Raw genomic sequence first — 24,423 nt, 5'->3', positions numbered from 1 at the left:
GTTTTCTTCCTTACTGGTCTTGCTAAATATATGTATCATACATTCTTTTTTTTGTATGTGCAAGTTCCCTGGCCTGAGCACAGGCACAATGCCCCATCCCCAGCATCCCCAGAACTCCTTCAGCACCTGAAATAACCGTATGCCCTGAGAACACTCATTTCCATCCTCTCCTACCCCAGCCCTAGCCTGCAGGGGTCACCAGTTGCTGTAGAATGCTGTCCTTCCAGCAGTTAGCACAGTCACCCTTTCTGCTGTGCCTGCTTGTAAGAGACCATCACGAGCAGGCCTGTGGATGTTTCCTCAAGCATGAAGAGGTGCCAGGGAGGACCACAGGCGCTCCTTTAACCATCTGTATGCAGTTTCGATCTACCCGTTCATGGCCTTGGGATCTAGGAGGTGCTAGGATTTGAGCTGAGAAAGGTTAATGGGGGCGGGGGGCTCCACCTGTGCAGCTATGGGAAGCCATCATGCTGGACAAAGACTTTCTGGTGCATCTGCACCAGTATCTGGTTCATCTGCAACTGTATTGGTTCCCCATAGGGAATTCTGTTGGAATGGTACTGGGGTCTGTCATCCGGACCTGACAGGGAGGCCACCCATGTTGTTTACCTATCCTCTATCAACATTCTTGCCACAGCATACGTGAGAACTTCCTTCTTTTTCCTTCCTGTATACCTATGTAAAGGGAATAATATTCCCTTTACATAGGTATACAGATGTAGTATCACATTCTGGATATTTGATTTTCAGCCCTTGGGCATTTAGATTTTTTTTCTTAACTTGTCTTTTCACAAGGTAGTGATGCAAGTATGGTGAGGGGAAAATAGATGTGTGAGATATGGAGTGTGAATGTGAGACATGGAGTAGACATGTGACATGTAGAGTGTGTTGTGAGATATGGAGTGTATGTGAAATATGGAGTAGTCATGTGAGATATGGAGTAGACATGTGAGATATGGAGTGGACTGTGAGATATGGAGTGTGTGTGAGATATGAAAGTGCTTGTGAGATGTAGAATATGTGTGAGAGATATGGAGTAGGTGTCTAAGATATGGAATATGTGTGAGATATGGAGTGTGTGAGATATAGAGTGTGTGAGATATGGAATGTGTGTGTAGGATATGGAAAGGCATATGGATGTCTTACCTTGGTTTGCCTCTCTATTCCTTTTATTGGTCCTACTAAAGGCTGCTGAAATGGAGACCCTGGTCTTGGGTCCAAGTCTTAGCATGTGGATCACCTGCAGCTCCTTTTTCCTTTAGGACACCAGAGACAAGCATTCTACAAGGCTGGCAGGCTTGTACCTAGGAAATTCAATAACCTTCTAGCATGGATTTATTCGCAAAGTAATCTGCTATTTTTAAATGACAGAAAGAAAGAGAAAGTAACATTGAGAGTCTATGCGCATCCCTGCTTCCCAGGCCTCATCAGTCCCTGTCAGAGTGTAGCCTGTGTGGACTGCCAGGCCTGTCACTGAGCCTCAGAGAACTAGCCAACCGAACCTGTAAGCAAATAAAAACCCGAACGCTGCAAGCCACCGTGATGGGTGTTCTTATAATACTGCTGTGCGTATTGTTCGAAGACATGGTTAGGGCATCAAGTACTTCACTAAGATTATGAGACTGTGGAGTCTGAGGGATTGGGAACAGTGCATTTGCTGGTGGGAACTCTGACATGACAGGGGCAAGCACACAACACGCATCCTGACATGTTCTAGGATGCAGGAAGGTCGAGTTGATTCAACAGGACTTCCACATTGTGTGGGGGGGGGATGAGGAGGAGGGGGAGGGGGAAGAGGAAGTAAGGGGAAGGGGGTAAGGGAAGGGGAGGGGGAGGGAGAGGGGAGGAGAAGGGGAGGGGAGGGGGAGAGGGGAGAGGGGAGAGGGGAGAGGGGAGAGGGGAGAGGGGAGAGGGGAGAGGGGAGAGGGGAGAGGGAAGAGGAGGAGAGGGAGAGGGGAGAGGGGAGAGGGGAGAGGGGAGAGGGGAGAGGGGAGAGGGGAGAGGGGAGAGGGGAGAGGGGAGAGAGGAGGAGAGGGAGAGGGGAGAGGGGAGAGGGGAGAGGGGAGGAGAGGGAGAGGGGAGAGGGGAGAGGGGAGAGGGGAGAGAGGAGGAGAGGGAGAGGGGAGGGGGAGAGGGGAGAGGGGAGAGGGGAGAGGGGAGAGGGGAGAGGGGAGAGGGGAGAGGGGAGAGGGGAGAGGGGAGAGGGGAGAGGGGAGAGGGGAGAGGGGAGAGGGGAGAGGGGAGAGGGGAGAGGGGAGAGGGGAGAGGGGAGAGGGGAGAGGGGGGGAGGGGGGGAGAGGGGAGAGGGGAGAGGGGAGAGGGGAGAGGGGAGGAGAGGGGGAGGGGAGAGGGGAGAGGGGAGGAGAGGGGAGAGGGGAGAGGGGAGAGGGGAGAGGGGAGAGGGGAGGAGAGGGGGAGGGGAGAGGGGAGGAGAGGGGAGAGGGGAGAGGGGAGGAGAGGGGAGAGGGGAGAGGGGAGGAGAGGGGAGAGGGGAGAGGGGAGGAGAGGGGAGAGGGGCGAGGGGAGGAGAGGGGAGAGGGGAGAGGGGGAGAGGGGAGAGGGGAGAGGGGAGAGGGGAGAGGGGAGAGGGGAGAGAGGAGAGAGGAGGAGAGGGAGAGGGGAGAGGGGAGAGGGGAGAGGGGAGGAGAGGGAGAGGGGAGAGGGGAGAGGGGAGAGGGGAGAGAGGAGGAGAGGGAGAGGGGAAAGGGGAGAGGGAGAGGGGAGAGGGGAGAGGGGAGAGGGGAGAGGGGAGAGGGGAGAGGGGAGAGGGGGAGAGGGGAGAGGGGAGAGGGGAGAGGGGAGAGGGGAGAGGGGAGAGGGGAGAGGGAGAGGGGAGAGGAGGGGAGGAGAGGGAGAGATCGCAAATAACAGCCCACCTCTGTGAATAGTTCCAGTATTGTGACTCAACTCTTAAATGACCCCAAAGCCCATAAGCTGAAGGCTTGGTCTGCAGTCTGTGACACTACAGGAAGGGATAGAGTCTTCAGGAGGTGGGCCTGCTGGAAGGAAGTTAGGTCATAGGGGTGTATACTGGAGAGGGACATGGGGGGTCACCCGCACTGCTTCCTTGTCATCATGCAGAGAGCAGCCGTGTCCTACCCTGAGTCCTTCAGCATGATGTTCTGGTCTGCCTCAGCATGAACAAAGCAGAGGCAGCTGACGGGAGCTGTGAGCTAAAGCAGACATTTCCTCTTTTTCAGTTAGCAGCCTCTGGTATTCCTCATGGTAACAGAAAGCTAACTGATATGGTAAAAGAATAACTGGAGTTCCTTCCCTGAGTTTAAAGGTCTCACAATCACCATAGCCTTAGATTTAATTCGGGATATAAATATTTCAGAGTGATACTCTTGTTCTGTTGTCCCAAAGACACCTCTGGGTGCCCAGAGTTTTAGTACTGGCTCTCATTTCCTTTGTGTCAGTTCTTCTCCTGACAGACACTAGACACCATGTCACAGGACCCATCAGAAGCTAAATCTTTATTTTGCTGAATTCTGGAGTCTAAACTTATGAAGGAAAAACCTTTGGTCCCATTCCAAACACTTACAAAATGTTAGCTATATCGAATATAATTATAATCAAAGTCAATCTGGCAAGATGGCTCAGAGGCTTACTGCCAAGCTTGTTCGATTCTCAAGAACTACATGGTGGGAAGGGAGAATTGACTCCCCTCAGTTGTTTTTTTATCACTGTGGTATGTGTGCACGCTACATGTGTATGTGTGTCTCTGTGTGTGTGTGTATGCATACACACACTAATTAATAAAGACCAAGAATAGAAGCTAGAAGAAAAAAATACCTGCATATGGAAAGAGAAGAAATTCAGACCTAGAACACAAAGAAGGAACTGAGGTTGAGGCTGTTCTCCAGGCCACAGGACCCCAGTGTAAGTCCAAGGCAGTGCCTGAAGCCACACTGGGCAGCTCAGTCAAGGTGCATAAAACTACCCATAACTGAACCCAGCAGTAGGGTTGCAGCTGGCCCAAGTCTGTTCCTATGACTGTCATCATAGGTCGACTTAATAGCATCATGGTTTACCCTCAGAACTGTCCAATTTTGGGTTATTAATCACATGGCTTAAGAGTCTTATTTTCAAAGTGATTAAATATGAAGCTATTTTGGAGACAAATTTGCTAATGTGACATAGATTCCCGTTTGGAAGTCCCCAGGTCCCTTCACTGCAGGTATGTCAGTATAGAACTCCCCATATTCACAGGTGAAGGCCACCTGTTTTCAGGGCAAGCTAGATATTGTCTGAAGGTGGGACCAGATGGCTTCATGTTGCTTTTCGGTTAATCTAAAAGACAGCTGCGAAATGACTCCTGCATAGGAATAGCAGTAAATGCCAGAGTCTAGCAGGAGGCCCTTCTGTCTTTGTGGAATAGCTGCAGGAAATACTCAAATCCTCCTGGAGGGCAGCACCAGGCTGAGCTGGGAGGTAAGCCAAAGCCCACCGGGCCTCGCTTTGCAGACCTGGCTATTGCCTGCAGCAGCTGTACCAAGCTTGATTACTGAGCTTGCTAGTGAGAATGTATTCCATTACCCCAGAATTGACACACTGTCTCCCTCAGGCATCTGACAGGACCTTGAACATTGACTTGTGAAGATGCCTAAGACCATGGTCATCAGATGCATTTAGATTCTGAGTAATAGTTGGGCCTTAATATATAATTAGTGCTGACCAAATAACAGTAGAAAGTGGTTTATTTCTACTGTGACTGCCACAGGATTCGGCATGGCAGTAGAATAACTGTCTTTGTCAGATGACACAGGAGCCTCTGGTATTAACATCCAGTGTATGACCACCCTGGGGGAGGAACCCCTCATGAGGAAAGCTCTCTAGCAGAGAGATGCCACCTCCATGGCTAGGAGAACCACCGCTGCTTTGCTCAGATGTGCTGAGAATTGACATGTCTAACATTTCTCTACGTCATCATCCCTAAAGATTTATCTGTACTTGAGTCCAAAAGGTTTTCCCCAGTCAGACTTCTCTACTCCCTAGTTCAAATATCCAGTCCTCTGGATTCCAGTTCTAAGCTGCTAAAAGCAAATATACCAGGCTTTCCCATGAGCTCGAAAAGATGTACCGTGACATTCTCTGTACCAAGGAAGACATGGGTTACAAACGTGGGTTCTCTGAAGCCAATTTAAAATACATATCCTAAGGTGCCAGAAAGAGATATGAATGATCGTGTGCATTTTACTCCAGGCCTCCAGTACCAAGAATCTCTTTTTTTTTTTTTTCTATTTTTCCCCAAATATGTTTGAAAATAAGTTGAACATATGGGCACACAGAAGCATCATGTTCTGAGTAGGTAGAAATGTCATTTTAGCATGCTCAACTATGTCTCTAAAAACTTCTGGACTGAAGCAAATCACATTGTGTAATCTATGAGTATCACGCCAGGGCCCCAAACAGGCAGCCACTGTGGACTCACAAGGAGGCTGCATCCTCGGTGTCTCCCCCTGGCTGCTGTCATCTGGTACTTCCTGCTGGAGTCCCCTGGCAGCTTAGCTTCTGTCCTCTAAGCTGTCCTGAGAGAAGAGGCTCCTAAGAGAGGACAGACACACACACTTCCTTAGCCACATGCCCAAGTCCTGGAACTCAGACATCCTTGGTTCCTAAGCAACTGTAACAATGAAAAGAAAAAAGCTCATGAAAAGTTAAAGGGACTAAAGCTATCAAGGACATGCTTAAGATTTTTACAAATTGTCCTATTGCTATTATTGCAAATTCTCCTATTGTTTTTGTTCTTGGTGATTCATTTTTTGAAAAAAACTTAAATTTGCTGTGATAATCTTTTGTTACTGTTGGTTTGCTTTTACTTAATCAGAGGGATCTCGTTGATTCCATTGAAACAGAAGTTGGTGTGATTTTTTTTTTAAAGAATAATGCCTGTCATCTTAAGTTTCATGGCAACATAATTGTTTAATTGGGGAAAATAAAGACTTTAATATTTTCCTATTATTACTCCTCAGTATGTGTCAAATTATTATAACTTGGATTGGATTCTGTTCACATTTTTTATGTTTAAAATTACTGTTTGAATTACTCACTTGAAAGTCATATAAAATTAATTCAACAAATTATGGTTTAGGATTAGACAGAATTTCCACCAAGTTCTGAAATGTTCCTACATATGCTTTTTACCATTTTGAACTGTGTATTTATTTGAATTGATGTTCTCTGCACTGACAGTTAGAAAATCAAAATATCAGTAACTCTGAAAAGCATCAAAGATGGCCTGTACCCTGCAGCATCATTTCTCTGTAAATGAAATAAGCAATCTATCTCATTAGCGTGCCCATTTACTCATCCTTGCTAAATGGTAAAAATATGTATGTTCCAAACAATAATTTTAAATTTCTTTATGACTTATTGTCAATTAGTGTTTGAGATATAGACCCATTATATATATATATAATGAGTTTTTGAATATATATATATTCAAAAACTCTACCCCACAGTCCAAGACCCTCAACAGAACTCAGTGTACCAGGAAGTCAGTTACTCAGGAACTACAGAAGACAAATTGTTGACCCACACCCCAAACACCAATAGATCCTGAATTTCATGAACAACTGCCTGAGGAAAACAGCCAACTCACCCAGTCGGCTCTAGTGGGACCCCTTCCCTAGCCTTAGCTACAGAACCCCCCACCTAGAAGCATGTGACCTGTGTTCTTTCACACTCTGGTCACTGTGTCCTGGGTCCTGTGCCCTCATCACAGTGTGGCCAGAACTTGACACACCACCTCTCTGTCATTAAGCCAGACCTCGGTAGATCGGGTAAAGTCCCGTCTCTTCTGTCTTCCTACAGACTTACTTCTCACATATTCTTACAGCTAAATACTCACAGTTGTCTAAAAGGGCTTGTGAGTTTAAGAAGGAGTGCTACCAGGCAGCTGTCTGGCTGTGCTGCAACCCGAGTCACTGCATCCTGTCCAGGATGCTGCTTCTGCCAGGCTGCCCCCCAGATGGGGGCAGATGTCAAGGTGCGATGATTCAACACATAGCAGTGAAAAGCCACCATTGGGTTTTTAAATGAAAGACACACTGATTTTTTAATGTTTATTTTTATTTGTCTGTGGCGTGGAATGCCATGAAGCCTGTGTGGAGGTCAAAGGACAACCGGTGGGAGTGATTTCCCTCCTACCCTGCATGTTCTGGGAACTGAACTCAGGTCTTCAGGCTTGGTAATAGCAAGTGCCTTTAACCACTGGCTGAGCCATCTCATTGGCTCCACACTCAAATTTACCAAGACACACAGTAGAGCAAACTATAGTTAAAATAAAGAGGGGTTGGTGAGGACAGTGGTGTGTGGGACAGAGGGAGGAAAGAGAGAAAGAAGGCATGGAGAGGATGAAGGGAGGGAGAGAGAGAAAGATGGGGAGGACTACAGTTTATGGCATCAGGCGTCACATCACCAGACTTAATCAGAGACACACAAACAAGGAGAAGCGCCTGAGAGTGCGATGCAGTACACTGGTCTCCGGACCACTGTGGTATGCTCATCCACTCACCAAGGAGACTGCCAGGCACGAATCCCCAACAGTCCCAGGATCCAGCTCAGTGTGATCCTTCCTACCGTCAATGCTGCCCACTCCCGTGGTGTTCAGGCCTTTTGTTCTACTTCTCTGGGTCAGTCCACTGTCCCAAACCTGCATGGTGGCCTGAAGAAGTCATACAGCACGAGGCTTGAGGGGACAAGTTGTTCCTCAGGAGATGACCAGGACTGCTGCAGGGCAAAACTTCATCATCATAGACAACTATCCCAAAGCGGAGACTGCAGAGGTATGAGCGGCCAGAGGGGATCTGCCCTGGAAGGCACAGGTTTACAACAGGGCTCCCTCGGCTTTCAGCCGAGGCAGGCAGACACCCTGTGAGTGATGCTGAGCAGATGCTGAAGCAAGGAGACTGATACAAAATGCAAGCAGTCATAACAGACCTGTATCCCGCCTCAGTTACCTTGTGGGCCTCAGTGAGGTCCCAGTGCTTCTTAGCAAAAGCAGTGGCTCATATCAGGTGGCCATTATTGGCAGGCGGCCATACTGTCGGTGCAGTCCTGGGTTTCAGCCCCGGAACTGATTTTTGAGTCAATCAACTTTACAGAATATTTATCTCTCTGTCACACCGATTTGGAAAAAAAATCACCATTCCTTTTCCTTCCTTTTCATCATTTTTTGACACAAAAGTCCTAGATTTCAAAGGCAAAATTATAGTCCACTTAATTATTCATTTATTGACAAACATTTTCTGAATTTCCACAATGTCTTGGGCAATGAATATTGATGTCGATGTAACAAATATGGAACAGAGCCTGGTGTGTACACGGTTCCCAGGTGCTACTGCTGCAAAGAAGGAGCCACTTCAAGGTTACACTTGGGGTCACAAAAGGTGAACAGTAAATTGTACATCTGATAATAAAGGATGTGTTCATAAGCGTACTGTAGCTTAGATTTTCAAGTATTCTTGCTAGGTATAGAAAATAACATTAGAAGAGTCATTACAACCACGTTTAACAGACAACACACAACAGGAAACAAACCTGTGGTGCTTATTACACGGTTTGATTGAACTTCCTCTACGACCATATCAGCTTCTTTTTTTTCAAAAAACAATTCATTCATTTACAATGTGTTGTTCCTTGCAGTTTCGTTTTATTGCTGTTGAAGAGATTTTTTTCTATAACACAGTACTAAAAGGTATTCAAAAGGAATCATTTTAAATGACATTATTTATGCAAAAAGATTATATTTCCTAGTTTATTGAAATGCTTCTATTTGATCAAATGCTTTTCATTTCTACATAATGCATGTCAGGACAGCTACCAGGAATAATAACTACATAAGAAACTTTCCTTGCCTGTCACCAGGTAGTCTACTCTTGCATTTTCTATTTTGTGAAAATGCGAGTCCTCTCTTTTCAATGGCTCTGACTTCATTATGAGAATTCTTTTATGACACCTACAGCATAAATCACTCCTCTTGAATAATACCTTCATCTCAAACATAGCCTTGCACTCTGTTTTGCGTTCTGTATATATTTGTGTATGCATGTACATGTTTGTGTGTGGGTGAATGTGTCTGAAAGTTCAGGTGCACATGAGTGCACACAAGCCTGTGGAGGTCACAGGACAACATTGAATGATGCTCCTCAGACAGTTTTACCTTTTCCCCACTTAATTTTTCTGGCAGAATTGTTCCCTAGACTGGAAGTCATCAAGTGGTACAGGCTCTGAGGCCAGGGAGTTCCAGGATCCACCTGCCTCTGCCTCCCCAGAACTGAGTTCACGAGTGTGTGTTAGCACACCTGGTACTTTTGCATGGATTCTAGAGATCAAAGTCTGGTCCTCATGTAAACGCTTTACTGAATGAGGGACACCCCCAGTCCTTTAATGTATATATTTTTCTTATATGTGTTCTATATATTTTGCAATCTTGCTTTGAGACTTCTGGCCTCTGACATTTTCCCATGGAGCATCTGAAGAAGGTTAATGTCTACATTCAGCCAAAGAACTAGACCCATAAAATGGAATCCGTCTCTACAACCCCGGAGGAGAAGCTGGGTTATAGGTCTATGCCTGCATATTTCTACAACTTCTTAAAGCACTGCGTGTGACAGTTGAGGCTATTTGGATATAGGTGAGAGGTTTCCCTTTAGAGTCAATGGAGAGGAGAGAATTTAGCTATTCCTTTCCCCCCTTCTCTCCCAGCACATTCCTGAAGCCAATGGTGCTGGTGGTGGCAGTGTTCAGAGCTAGGTTTCCACTGTCCTACAGGTTTACATTTCTGAGGCAAAACTGAATTTCTTACCACATTTTCTTTTGTCTTTCCCACAAACACATGAGAGAGACTTAAGCTTTTGGAATCACTGTTGGAATAGGGCTTACATACACATAGGCATGAACGTGATTAACCTCAACATCTCACTTAAATCTTCTATTTTATTTTTATTTTATTTTATTATTGTACTGGGGATTGAACACGTCTTAGGGTTTCTATTGCTGTGAAGAAACACCGTGACCAAGGTAACTCTTATAAAAGAAAGCATTTAACTGGGACTAGCTTACAGTTCAGAGGTTTAGTCCGTGATCCATTACTGTCATGGCAGGAAGCATGGCAGCGCACAGGCAGACATAGTGCTGGAGAGGCAGATGAGCGGCCTATATCTGGATCTTCAGGCAGTAGGAAGAGAGAGAGACACTGGGTCTGGCTTGCACATTTGAACCTCAGAGCTCACGCCCAGGCATGCTCACACTAGGCAAGCCTGGAAGTTTGACCATTTTTGCATTAGAAATCCTAGGATGAGGCATGGGACACAACAGAGGAGGGAAACAGACAGAAAACTGTCCTCAAGTGTACAACCTGCAGCAAGTCTACACGTCTGAGCAGAAATACTTTAGTGTGTTTTACTTACTGGTAAAGAAAAGCAGGTAGATCTCTCCCCTTCCCCTTTGCTTCTACCAAAGCAGCCCTCTGGCCCCTTCCTTCACCTTAGATAAGCTCTGACTAATCCTCTCCTGAGTCTCCATTCTTCTTAACCTTTATAAATTCTTGTATGAATTATATATAATGTTATCAGGCCCCAGGAAACTATTTTTTTGTATTTCTAATTCTTTATATATTGTATGATATTTCATTGCTTATATTGTATTACCCACCCTTTAAAATCTGATGTTGCCTTATCTGCATTAATTAAAGCTACTCCAGAGGTAATTATTGATAGTATAATTGATAGTATATGTTTAATTCTCTGGCTAGAATAAAGCTCTTTGGGCCAACTGTTTACTACTGTATCCCTAGACTGCAGAACATGGAGCAGAGTCCCAACGAATGGAATACCTTTGTGCTGCACTGAGTATGTCTATGGGATGAAAATGCCCTCAGACATTTGCTGTGTTCTAAGCATCATTCTGCAGGGTCAAACATGAGGCGTCTGCTTACTTGGACCTGAGTCCCAGATGCCATCAGCACGAGAAGAGGGTCACATAATCTAGTCCTGGATAACCATGGGCAGAGGCAAAAGCTCTGTTGCTAGGGGCAGTGTGATTCAGCCCAGCTTCTCTGGCAATGACAGAGGGAATGTGTGTGAGTGAGTGCAGCTCTGACAGCCCTCCGCTGTGGTAAGTGGACTGACTACACTGCAGCTCTGTTCCCTCTGAAGTCCCAGCTCTCAAGACCCGCCAGGCCTTTTCTCTTCTCCCTTAGCCATCAAGGCTTCTCTTTCAGAAATGACCTCCTTAAGTTGCCATTTGAAATATTTGCTCTTTCGTCCAATAGATTTCTTTCTAAGACTTGTCTGTTGCACATTGTGTCTGTGTTCTAGTTTTTTCTTTCAAGAGTACCTGGATGTTAAGTTTTCGTAAGAATATGTTTATCTCACCCCTTTGTTTTCTATGCTTCATGTCTGCAGGTTTGCCTCATCTGTGTGAAGCCTCAGTGGCCTAGACAGTTCCCCATCCCCTTTGTAATCTCCAGCGGCATGTCCTAGAAGCTTGGTGGCCTTTGACTTAGGATTCAGGAGACACTAGGTTTGGTGGAGAGGGAGAGGAGCCATGGTTTAAGGAGAGGAAACCCTGGCCACGGCACAGGGTCTGCTAGGCTTGTGTGCATCAAACTCTGTGCTCATTTGCCACTTGCTGGACTCACAAAGCCAGAAAATACGTTTCCATTTCATTCCACCCTTTTCAACATTTTTACAGAAAGAAAGGAGCTGGCTGGGTTTCCATGGTAACACAAGTGTGACAGTTGAGGGTATCTGGATATAGGTGAGAGATCTCCCTTCAGATCCAGCGGGGAGAAGAGAAATTAAGTTTTTTTTTTTTCCTCTTTTCTTCCAGCAACACACTTCTAAAGCCAAAGGGACCCTGTGGTGACAGTGTTCAGTGCTCAGTCTCCACTGTCACAGGTTCATACGTCTGAGGCAAAACTGACTTTCTTGCCACATTTTTCTTTTGTCTTTCCCACAAGCACATGAAGACTTAAGCTTTTGGAATCACAGTTGGAACAGGCCTTACATACACATAGACACAAACATAGTTAAGACCAGGATATAGACACCAAGATTTCACCCAAATCTTAAATTGTATTTTATTCTTGTACTGGGATTGAACCTCAGCCTTTTACATTGCATGCTAAGCAGCTATCCCACCAAGAAGCCATATCTTCAAACCTTTATGATCTTAGTTTATAAACAGGTCTTGCTAAGTTTCTCAGCCTGGCCTTGAACTCCATGTAGCCTAGGCAAGCTTGAATTTTGAACACTTTTGTGCTTAGAAATCCTGGTGACTGGGATTAGAGCTATACACCAGCACGTTCCACCCTGACATCCTGCTCATTATGGCAACTGTCCTTTTAAGCAATACTCTACATGCCACCACAAACCAGGACTATCTTCATCCAAGCCATAACAGGGAAGAAAATATATTCTTGCTTATAGCTTTTGTTTTATATGTTGGTAGCTAATCAAACAAACAAACAAACAAAAAAACCAAAACAACTACTTTTTTTTTTTTTTTTTTTTTTGGTTTTTCAAGACAGGGTTTCTCTGTGTAGCCCTGGCTGTCCTGGAGCTCACTCTGCAGACCAGGCTGGCCTCGGACTCAGAAATCTGCCTGCTTCTGCCTCCCAAGTGCTGGGATTAAAGGCGTGCGCCACCATTGCCCAAACAACTACTTTCATAAGCAGAAAAACTGAGGCCTGTCAGGATGGGAAACAGATGAACTACAGGTGCCGCACTATAGGCTGCCATCTTTACACCTCATGGAAATGCAGAAAGGCTGATGAAATATCAGGGAGAAAAGACTGAGAAATGCTAGGTGATGTGACTAGCGATCCACCCTCAACTTTATGACAATCTTTATTAGGTACACTTTGATTGACAGTCTCCCAACTCTGGGGGAACTAGGAATGACAAAAAGACTTGCTTAGATCCTGGATCCAAAATCCTAAAGCCCATACCACAAATCACTGCCCTATCTAGATTTTCAGCTCCACAAAATACTAGATACACTATGTACTAGAGAGTGCACAGATAGACTATGTACTAGAGAGTGCACAGATACACTATGTACTAGAGAGTGCACAGATAGACTATGTACTAGAGAGTGCACAGATACACTATGTACTAGAGAGTGCACAGATAGACTATGTACTAGAGAGTGCACAGATACACTATGTACTAGAGAGTGCACAGATAGACTATGTACTAGAGAGTGCACAGATACACTATGTACTAGAGAGTGCACAGATAGACTATGTACTAGAGAGTGCACAGATACACTATGTACTAGACAGTGCACAGACAGACTATGTACTAGAGAGTGCACAGATAGACTATGTACTAGAGAGTGCACAGATACACTATGTACTAGAGAGTGCACAGATACACTATGTACTAGACAGTGCACAGATACACTATGTACTAGAGAGTGCACAGATACACTATGTACTAGAGAGTGCACAGATACACTATGTACTAGAGAGTGCACAGATACACTATGTACTAGAGAGTGCACAGATAGACTATGTACTAGAGAGTGCACAGATACACTATGTACTAGAGAGTGCACAGATACACTATGTACTAGACAGTGCACAGATACACTATGTACTAGAGAGTGCACAGATAGACTATGTACTAGAGAGTGCACAGATACACTATGTACTAGAGAGTGCACAGATAGACTATGTACTAGAGAGTGCACAGATACACTATGTACTAGACAGTGCACAGATACACTATGTACTAGAGAGTGCACAGATACACTATGTACTAGAGAGTGCACAGATAGACTATGTACTAGAGAGTGCACAGATAGACTATGTACTAGAGAGTGCACAGATAGACTATGTACTAGAGAGTGCACAGATAGGTAGACTATGTACTAGATGATTCATAGATAGGTAGACTATGTGATAGTTACTTTCAGTTGCCAACTAGACAGGATTAGAAAGCACCCAGAACACAGTGGGGCACTCTGCAGCATGTCTGTGAGGAATTTTCCAGAGGATTGGCAGCAGGCAGGGAAGAACAACCTTGAATGCATTTCTACCATCCCACCAGCTAGGGTACTGCATTGATAAAAAGGAAAAGAGGAAAACTGAAATTCAGAACTACCTTCCCCCAGAGTGTCAGAGTGAACACTGCTCAACCCCTCCTGCCCATAGGAAGCTAGCCACCTATTGCCAAACCATTCCAACCACAATGGACTTTATTCTGTGAGGCATGGGTAAAAATAAGCTTTTCCTCCTTTTGTTGGTATCAGGAATGTTAGCATTCTGTCTAAGCTCCACCCCACAGTTACCTGGTAACAGCCAGGTAGGCCTGACTCACTATAAAAAGGGGTTCCCTCCCCTCCCCCCCATGCTCATGGCCAGTCTCCTCTCCTCTTCTCTCTCTCTTCTTCTTCTTCCTCCTTCTCCCCCTCCTCCTCCTCCTTCTTCCTCTCTCTGTCTCTCTCTGTCTCTCTCTCTCTCTGTCTCTCTCTCTCTCTCTCTCTCTCTCTCTCTCTCTCTCTCTCTCTCTCTCTCTCTCTCCTCTCTCTCTCCTTCTACTACCCTCTTAACTCCCCTCCCCATGCCCTGAACAAACTCTATTCTATACTATACCGTCATGTGGCTGGTCCCTCAGGGGGAAGGGATGCCTTGGCATGGGCCCACTGAGACATCCTCTTCCCCCATACCTCACCACACCCCCATAGAACATAACCCCTCTCTCTTTATCTTTTTATAAACACATCACCTTTAAGTTGCTTTTGTCAAGTATCTGGCCACAGGAGCGAGAAAAGCAACCACTGCAGGTTGTCATATCCACCAAGAAAATGTGATGCTTCTAGGCTCTGTTTAATCCCCATGACACCTGAAAATGCTATTATCCATACACATGGTCTGAATTGTACCAGAAGCATTCTGCTTTTCCTCAGAAAACTGGAGCTGCTATGGAGCAAAGTAATCACAACCAAGCCTACTAGTCTTACAGAAAACTAGACTTCTAAAATCCAGCTACTGACTACCTATATCCGCTTCCTGAAACATTGCTGTCGAAGTCATTCCGATGTGAAGCACTGGGGAAGCTCCCTCAACTTTAGTTCACTTCCTTACATGAGTAACTTAGAATGAGAGCGCAGATCCTTCCTCTTCAGTTTCCACTCTCAGGAGACATTCCTGATGCTGCCTCCTGTGTCTTCACTGCCTTGCCTCTAAGTTTCAAGTTCTCAAACCTTCATAGTACATAATTGAGCAGTAACGACTGACCTGAGCTATACTGACAACCTTCCGTATCCATGCATCCAAACCAGTAATTCAAAAATATTGGGGGATGGTGTACTGTACTGAGCATGTGGGTTTGTTACGATTCACTCCCCGCACCTAAGACTGTATGGTAACCATTAGCCTAACATTTACAGTATATTAGGCATTACAAGGAATCTAGAGAGAACTGAAATATGTAACAGTATGTGTAGGCTAAGTCCAAACATGCCACTTCATATACGGGATTTGAGCATTGGCAGGTGTTTGGTTCGGGAAGTGTCCTGGAACCCAGCGTTCATGGATATGAAGCAAGGAGAGACGGTAGTTGACGTTTTTCAATTTGACAAGGCACTTGCTCTAAATTGTTTAAATAAAAACTTGCAGTTACATCATAGCTAGGTAATTCAAGCATATAGAATTCTCCTTAATGTTCAGAAACAATAGGCAGTTGGGGACTCCTATATCAGAATACATTTTTTACTTTGACAAGTGACAGAAAAGATGGCAAAAGAATATCCCACTGTAAGAGGAACCCAGACTGAAATCCACTCTACAATGACCTTGTGGGAAATCAGAACAGTGGAGGGGTACACTAAGCTCTGACAGAACTGAAAAAAAAAAAAATACAGCCTTCTGAAAAATGTGAGGCAGCAATAGCCAGAGTTGTCATTTCAAGGGCATGGTTTAATGACGATAAATGCAATGCCCAGTTATTGCAGGTTGGAGGGTGTAAACTTTTCATATATTTGCGATTATGGCTGGGAGTGTATGACGAAGATTCGGGGGCCAAAGATAGGCTGGCTTACGACGGGGTGGAAAATACACATTTTAGGAGGCAAGAACGGAGGACCACGGCAAATGCTTGCCAGATGGATGTTTCCTGAGGGACCGGAAAATTTCTCACCCTGAAGACAAAAGTCCCTGTTTTCTCGATTCAGCCCACGATCCAGCCCGCATCCACTGCCACCACTTCCATGCCCATCTCCAGGCAGAATGCCACGGAGACGACGTTAGAACAGAACTCATCGCTCTCGTCTGCCAACGCAACCCGCTCCTGTGCCAGAACACCAGGGAGCGGGGCGCTCCAAGCCCGCCCCTCCCAGCTCTCCGGCAGCCCTGCGCTGTCTCCATACCTAGGACTTGAGAGGCAGAGCACCGGGAAGGGTTTGATTGGCTCGAACTAGCCCTACGTCATGCTCAGCTGGCTTGTGATTGGTTATCAGAGCGTGCGCAAGCGCAAACTTGCTCCAACTCCCGCGGCCGGGAGGGGAGTAGGCGCAGTCTACCACCAGGTCTTACGCTGATTGGTTAGCAAGATGAGACGCCTTCTCATTGGTCAGGAGTGGTAGTCTAGAGTCCGGACTCGCGACCTGATTGGCTGCAGTGAACCCGAACTTCCGCACAGACACCCCCGCAGGCTGTTGCCGAGGTGTTCTGACAGTGGCTGGCGGATCCGCGCTCCAGTTTTTCCAGGCGGCCTGACAGTGGCTGGCGGATCCGCGCTCCAGTTTTTCCAGGCGGCCGTGGCTGTCTACCAGCGCGGGGGAGGAGCTCGGCTTATGTCAAACTCGAGGAGGGCGTGGCTAGAGGGCGGGTCGGTGACGTCATCGGGCGCGGGTTTGCGTGTAGGCTGGGCGCCGCCGACTACCCAAGCTTAGATTTGCTTGTGTAACTTATGGCGCGGCCCTTAAGGCTCACGTCGTTACTTGTAACGAGATAAAGCCAAAGCTCTCCGAAGGCTGCCAGGCTGAGTGATGTCGGCCACAGGCCGTCCCGACGTCCCCAAGCACGGTGCGCACGGTTTCCTATGCCCACGGCCCCTCTACTGTCACCTCCCGCAAACCCTGAGCGTGGGAGTCTGACGTCGCCCGCCTTCGGGCGGAGGAGATCGCGCAGACGCAATACGGCGGCCTGTACGGGTGGGTGTTGCCGACGGTCGCGGAAGCCGGTCCTCGCTGGAGCGCGGGGACGGTCGCTAGGCGACGGCGCGAGAGGCGGGCTTTCGTATATACCCCGCCTACCGGGCTGGCTCCGCCCCGGGCAGCGCTGCGGCTGGGCTCGGGCGCGCGCTCCAGCGCTGGGGAAGCGGCGGCGGCAGCAGCAGCGGCGGCGGGAGCTGGGCGTGGAGGCGCGAGGGGCGGGGCGGGGCGGGCGGCATTGCGGGCCCGCGGTTCGGGCGGCTCCGGCTCGGGCTCGAGCTCCGTTGCTGCCGGCGACCTCGGGGCTGCATCATCCTCCGGCTTGGCCGGCTCGCGGGGCCGCGCGTGGCTTACTCAGCTGCAGCCCCGCCGCCGGCGCCCGGGGCGCTGCCGCGGCCGTGAGCCGGCGTGTTCGTAAGGGCGGCGGGGCCGCGGGGTCGGGGCGCGGCGCGCGGGCGCAGGTCTATGTCGCGGGCGGCGGCGGCGGCGGCGGCCGCGCAGGGACGATGCGCGAGTACAAAGTGGTGGTGCTGGGCTCGGGCGGGGTAGGCAAATCCGCCCTGACCGTGCAGTTCGTGACCGGCACCTTCATTGAGAAATACGACCCCACCATCGAAGACTTCTACCGCAAGGAGATCGAGGTGGACTCGTCGCCTTCCGTGCTGGAGATCCTGGACACGGCGGGCACCGAGCAGTTCGCGTCCATGCGGGACCTGTACATCAAGAACGGCCAGGGCTTCATCCTGGTCTACAGCCTGGTCAACCAGCAGAGCTTCCAGGACATCAAGCCCATGCGGGACCAGATCATCCGCGTGAAGCGGTGAGCAGAGCGGGGCGCACGGGGCTCGGGGCTCGGTGGCTGCGGCGATCCCGGTCCCTGGCTCGCCAGGGCGGGCGGCACCACCTCCTCCCGGGGCTCAGATTTGCGGGCTTTGTTTCACAAGTAAAATTGGGCATCTTCTTAATCCCTAGCCCAGCCCTTTGTCTCTAGGACATTGGTAGCGCTTCTTCTGGACCCCAGAGAAAACAAAGTTTCAAACTTGCAAGGAGAGAAGGGATGAGTAGGTGGGCGCCAGGGAAAGGGGAGCTGTCTAAGTGTAGGCACGCTTGTGCCGAGTGAGCGCGCGCTTAAATGCACCCTGAAGAGGTTTGACAGCCAAAATTTGCACATACATATCTTGTGACAGTGTCAACACTAGTTAAGGGGACCTTTCTCTTCGAAGAAAAGATTAAATGTTGCCAGGAGGTTGGCAGAAATGGATTAGTGCAAAACTTTAAAGACATAGGCAACTAATTTGAAGACCACACAACATTCAGTATGCTTGGCATATAGAAGCACGCTTGTGACATTTACATTGAAAGCCTGCAGCTTCAGTTCTCTTTCTCTCTTAAAAGCTAGCCTCCCCGCCCCCCTCAAAAAAAGGGAAGGAAGCTATGCTTGGAAACCAAACGAGTTTAGTGTGAGCTTTGGCTTGTTTATCAGCTAATTTAAAGTTAATGCAAAAAAAAAAAAAAAAAAAAAAAGAAACAAGCAAGCTTTTTCCTGATATAAACTGTTCAAAGGATGCGTTTTGCATATGGCTGTGAACCTGAATGCTTTCAGTGTTTGTTTTCTCTTAAGGTGATGTATTTTCCCTTTAACCTTTTAGATATTGAAAATCTAAGATGTTAACACAGAGTTTTGGAAACATCTTCCTTTCTGCTCCTTATAAACTAATACTACTGACAATCTTCCAAGATTATTCTACCTGTAGCTGCATTTGAAGTCACCATTGAAGGTTTAAGTAGAAACAATCACATTTATCAGTCATTTGAGGTTTATACACTTCAGAGCCCAGAGCAAGTTGTTTGTATTCAGGGAATACTCAAAAATTCCTTACAAGTAGTGGGGTTTTCACCCTGTACAGAGGTCAAAGGAAATGCCCTCTCCTCATTGCCTGCTCCCAGCTACTTGAGTATGCATGTTAACAGCCAAACTAGAAATTTCTATATGCTGTGTTAAATCCCAAATTACAGAGCAGTGGATATTTTTATAATCTCTTCCTAAAGTTGGTGACTCTGGCAGCTTTAACTTCTCTAGTGTTATTTTTTAGAAATGTGTCTCCTGTGTGGCACACACATGTGGGGGTGGTCAAACCACTTGTCTCAAAGTTGTTTACAGATAACGATGTAAGTGCTCCAGCTGCCCCACCTTCACACCCCAGTTCATGCCCACACATCTGTGCAGGAACCAGCACGCTGAGATCCCCAACAGGGGTGGGCCCCATCTTGTCCTTGTTTCTGGTGACTTTGTGTAGCTCACGTTTCTGCATTTGTTTACTGGAGCAGTTTCTGGGCACCTCAACCCTGCAGGACACAGACTGAGATTCTGCTCACCCAGACTCACTAGTTGCAGCTCTTGATGTACACAGAGCAGTGATGAGCTGAGCTGAGTTGAGCAGCATTTTCCTGTGGGGTAAACATGGTGTCATGAGAGCCTCTCTGGCCTCACTTTCCTTTTTTTTTTTTTTTTTTTTTTTTTTTTTTTTGACAGGTTCTCTATGTTGACCCGGCTGTCCTGGAACTCACCATGTATACCAGGCTGACCTTGAATCTACCAAGATTCTCCTGCCTCGCCAATGGGGTGCTGAGATTAAAGGGCCCACGTCCAGCTTGGGCCCCTACTTCCATATTTTCTGTACCTCACCCTAACTAACTTCATCAATCGCCTTCCAGGTCCATAACATCTTATGAGCTTAAGTCCAAGCAGAGAGAGGGTGAGGTGTAGGTTATCACATTGTACAACAGTGTAAACAGTGTATAAGGCTTACTCAAACTTGAAGTGGGGGCCACTTAACTCCTCCCAGTTAAGATAGTATCGTGTGGCTTTCACGTTAGAGCATCTTCTACTCTCAGGGGGACCAGTTCCCTAACTAGCCAGTTGCCATAGGAAGTATCCAGTAATTCCTTGTGTTCCTTCTGCTCCTTGTGTGTCAGCTGTCTGCTTTGCGTATGACATCTGAGAGTTTTGGGGGGTTGTTTAAAGTGCCATAGTGCAGTTGGTGTAACTGAAATGCTATGGCTTGATACCTCACCCATGACCAATCATTGATAAAGAGGATTTTTAAGATATCCGAATCCATATAGCCTCTTCTACACAGGTATGTCTTTCAGATAATAATGCATTTCTTCAGCTAACTATAAAGTATTGTCATTTTAATATCCACTCAGTACCAAACGCATTCAGATACTTTGCTATGCTGTATCTTCGAAGTCCATTCTGACTAAACATTATCCAAGTGCTTGGTTGCCATAGGTACCATAGTGGACATTGTAGCTTTTAGATGTATGTGGTTTAGGATAATACTTGCTTATTTTATAGGCCTGAGTTTCCTTCTGTGAAACAGAAAATGGCATCCCCCCCCCCCCCAGTGTCTTGAGGATGACATGCTGCCATGCATACGAGCGTGCCCATTGATGAACAGAAATGGCTGAAGTCCTTTCTGTCACTCTTCAGGTGTGTCCCTCTGACCTCTGTTGGTTTTACCCATGACACATGATTGCAGCTTTAGAGGAAAGAATTCATATTTGTAATCACAGTTTGAAGTTCCTTGCAAACAGTGAAATTCCTGTAACAAACAGTGGGATGGAAGAGCCATGTAAATTCGCCCTGGGAAAATATTTTGTTGGTTTTGTTGAGTAACTTCCCTTTGGGGAGATCTTATGGGGTAAAAGGCAGGAAAATGAACATGTAACATGCGTGGCAACAGAAATGGAGATTTTCAAGGGATGATACAGTCTACAATGTTTCATTTATAAAAATATTAAAATGTATTAGTTATGTGTACATACATGCATACTTGTGCATGCATTCATGTAGAGGACAAAGGTTGGCTTGTCTTATTCATTTGCTCTGAACCTCATTTTTTAAAAACATTTTTCATTATTATGTCTATGTGTGTGGAGTCATGACACATGTACTGTGATACACATGTGAAGGTCAGAGGGCAACTTGACTGTCCCCCTGTTTGTGGGTTCTGATAGGCAGACTTATGTGACAGGCACCTCTGCCCACTGAGCTACTGCCTTGATCACTAGTCTATTGTGAAGAGACACTATGACAGAGGCAACTATAAAGAAAGCATTTAATGGGGGACTTTCTTGCTGCTTCAGACACTTACCCATTATCACAGTGGAGAACATGGTGACAGGCATGGCACTGGAGAGATGATAGTTGAGAGCTACCACCTCATTCACAGGCAGAGAGAGGCAGCCTGGACCTGGCATGGGCTTTGGAAACCTCCAAGCCCAGTGATAACACTTCTTCCAACAACACCACACCTCCTAATCCTTCTGATCCTTCTCAAATAATGGCACTCCCTGGTGACTAAGCAGTCAAATATCTCAGCCTGTGGGGCCATTCTTATTCAAACCACCACACTCATCTACCTCTTTTTAAAAAAAAGATGTATTTATTTTTATTTTATATGTATGAATGCCTACAAAACCACATGTGTAGCACACACATACCATGGAGGTGAAGAGAGGGCAAGAGGCCATGTTGGTGCTAGGACCCAAACTCAGTTCTGCTGCAAGTGCTCTTAACCTCTAACCCCTCTCTTGAGCCTGCTACCTTAGTTTTTGAGACAGAGTCTCTTACTGAACCTGATACTTGATGATTTGGCTGAACAGCAAGCCTGGGAATCCTTCCTTGTCTGCCTTCTCAGTACTTGTTCATAGACCAGTGCTACTGTGCCCTTCACTTAGGCTGCAGGGTTCTGAGCTCAGGTCCTGATGCATAGATGGAAAGTACTTCTCCATTCCTGCTCCTCCTGCCTCCCTCCCTCTTCCTTTCCCTCCCTCTCTCCCTCTCCCTCTCTCTCCATTTCTCTCTCTCACATACACAAGCTTAAAAGTCAAGTGACAGTCTCAGAATGGCTTTTGTATAAATCATATGCCACTTTCTCCTCTCCCTCCCCCTGCTCCTCCTTCTCCTCTTTGTTTTCTTCTTCCTTCTTCTCTTCCTCTTCCTTTTCTTCTGTCTACTTGAGTTTGGATCTCTCTCTCTCACACACACACATACACGTGTGCACACACACACAAAAGAGTGATAAGCACTTATATTTAGAATTCTTACTGATTTCATAATTTTACCTTCTTGCCTGTTTCAGGGTGAGTGGTGGTCCTGACTTGAAGGACCTTGGAACACATTCTTAGGATAAAGCGCTAGACTTTGAGCATGACCTTTAAGTGCTCATACCCGGTGTGTGCTACCCCCTACCCTGCTGGCCTGGTAGATGCACCTCCCCACCCGAATCCCCTCTTTCTTTTAGTTGAAAACCTCTCTCTCTGGCTTCTGCCTTGGAACCCGTTGTGTTTCTCCAGAGTTAGTTTCTACTCATCCTTCACCCTGGCTTGAGAGACTTCCCCAATTTAGAGAATCCTTTTTCTTTTGACCAATCTGAATGAATTCCTTTAACTAACCTCACACCTGGCTCCCACTCAGCCACACAACAGCCTGGAGGCAAGCACCCTGTCCCTCCCCTTCCTGTTGGAGTGTAATTACAGATGTTTTGCTGGGATGGTTTGCAAGCATTCTCACTGAGCTCTTGGACAAACAGCATGCAAGAAACAAAAACCAACAACAATAAAAATATGGCAACAGAGTAATCTTCAGAGAAGAAAGCATTTGGACTCAGTTTCCCCAGACATTTTAGTGGTTCAGTTTGATCTTGCAGAGAGAGAAGATGCTTTCTGCAAGAGTGCCAATCAGGCCAGCAAGGAAGAGGTCAGAGGTCAGTTGAACAGTAAAGTCAGAGAGGATGTCCTCTGGCTGGAGGAAATGGCATGGGGGTACACAGGGTAGATTCTGAGTGTTAAAGAGACCAGGACGACTAAACTAGAGGGTTACATAAACGGGGGTGGGGGGGTGGGGGGGAAGTGAAAGTGGCAGCACAGCTGAGGGAAGGTAAAGGATTTTAAAACTTAATGACAGAAGGTTAGACCTATTATAGAAATAGTGATAGAGATGAGATGGTGAATGGCATAATGGTGATGGAGATTGTCTTATGACAGGACCGGAGGCTTGAGCAGTATAACTTAGTGTCTGTATGATATATAAAGACTGAGCTAGCCTTGTAACTTAGTGTCTGTATGATATATAAAGACTGGGCTAGCCGTGTAACTTAGTGTCTGTATGATATATAAAGACTGGGCTAGCCTTGTGACTTAGTGTCTGTATGATATATAAAGACTGGGCTAGCCGTGTAACTTAGTGTTTGTATGATATATAAAGACTGAGCTAGCCTTGTAACGTAGTATCTGTATGATATATATAAAGACTGAGCTAGCCTTGTAACTTAGTGTCTGTATGATATATAAAGACTAGGCTAGCCGTGTAACTTAGTGTCTGTATGATATATAAAGACTGGGCTAGCCTTGTAACTTAGTGTCTGTATGATATATAAAGACTGGGCTAGCCGTGTAACTTAGTGTCTGTATGATATATAAAGACTGAGCTAGCCTTGTAACGTAGTATCTGTATGGTATATAAAGACTGAGCTAGCCTTGTAACTTAGTGTCTGTATGATATATAAAGACTAGGCTAGCCGTGTAACTTAGTGTCTGTATGATATATAAAGACTGGGCTAGCCTTGTAACTTAGTGTCTGTATGATATATAAAGACTGGGCTAGCCGTGTAACTTAGTGTCTGTATGATATATAAAGACTGAGCTAGCCTTGTAACGTAGTATCTGTATGGTATATAAAGACTGAGCTAGCCTTGTAACTTAGTGTCTGTATGATATATAAAGACTAGGCTAGCCGTGTAACTTAGTGTCTGTATGATATATAAAGACTGGGCTAGCCTTGTAACTTAGTGTCTGTATGATATATAAAGACTGGGCTAGCCGTGTAACTTAGTGTCTGTATGATATATAAAGACTGAGGTAGCCGTGTAACTTAGTATCTGTATGATATATAAAGACTGAGCTAGCCTTGTAACTTAGTGTCTGTATGATATATAAAGACTGGGCTAGCCTTGTAACTTAGTGTCTGTATGATATATAAAGACTGGGCTAGCCGTGTAACTTAGTGTCTGTATGATATATAAAGACTGGGCTAGCATGCTGACTAGAGAAAGACAGGAGTAAGGTTGTTAGGAGTGGAGTCATCAAACAGAGGGAGAGGGAAAGGTCAAAGGTGCTCTTCACATTTGAACACAGGTGAATGAGATTAGAGTGGGGTAACAGGAAGTGCTGTTTCAGCTCAGATGA

The 24,423-nt window shown here is 46.3% G+C and overlaps 1 protein-coding gene across 1 annotated transcript in view; it reads left to right on the top strand.

Annotated features, from left to right (window-relative positions):
• The first annotated feature begins 17,404 nt into the window (after positions 1-17,404).
• The window catches only part of Rap2a (RAP2A, member of RAS oncogene family), a 28,472-nt gene continuing 21,453 nt past the window's right edge, over positions 17,405-24,423 (top strand). The window contains exon 1 of the mRNA XM_034498216.2: positions 17,405-17,989. Within this exon, the coding sequence (XP_034354107.1) occupies positions 17,676-17,989 (314 nt within the window). The 5' untranslated portion in view covers positions 17,405-17,675. The remainder of the gene's footprint in view (positions 17,990-24,423) is intronic.

This window comes from Arvicanthis niloticus, chromosome 3 (genome assembly GCF_011762505.2).
Source record: "Arvicanthis niloticus isolate mArvNil1 chromosome 3, mArvNil1.pat.X, whole genome shotgun sequence".
In the NCBI taxonomy this organism is placed as follows: Eukaryota; Metazoa; Chordata; class Mammalia; order Rodentia; family Muridae; genus Arvicanthis; species Arvicanthis niloticus.
Note: the sequence above shows the minus strand (reverse complement) of the source record. Positions and strands in the feature narration are given on the sequence as shown.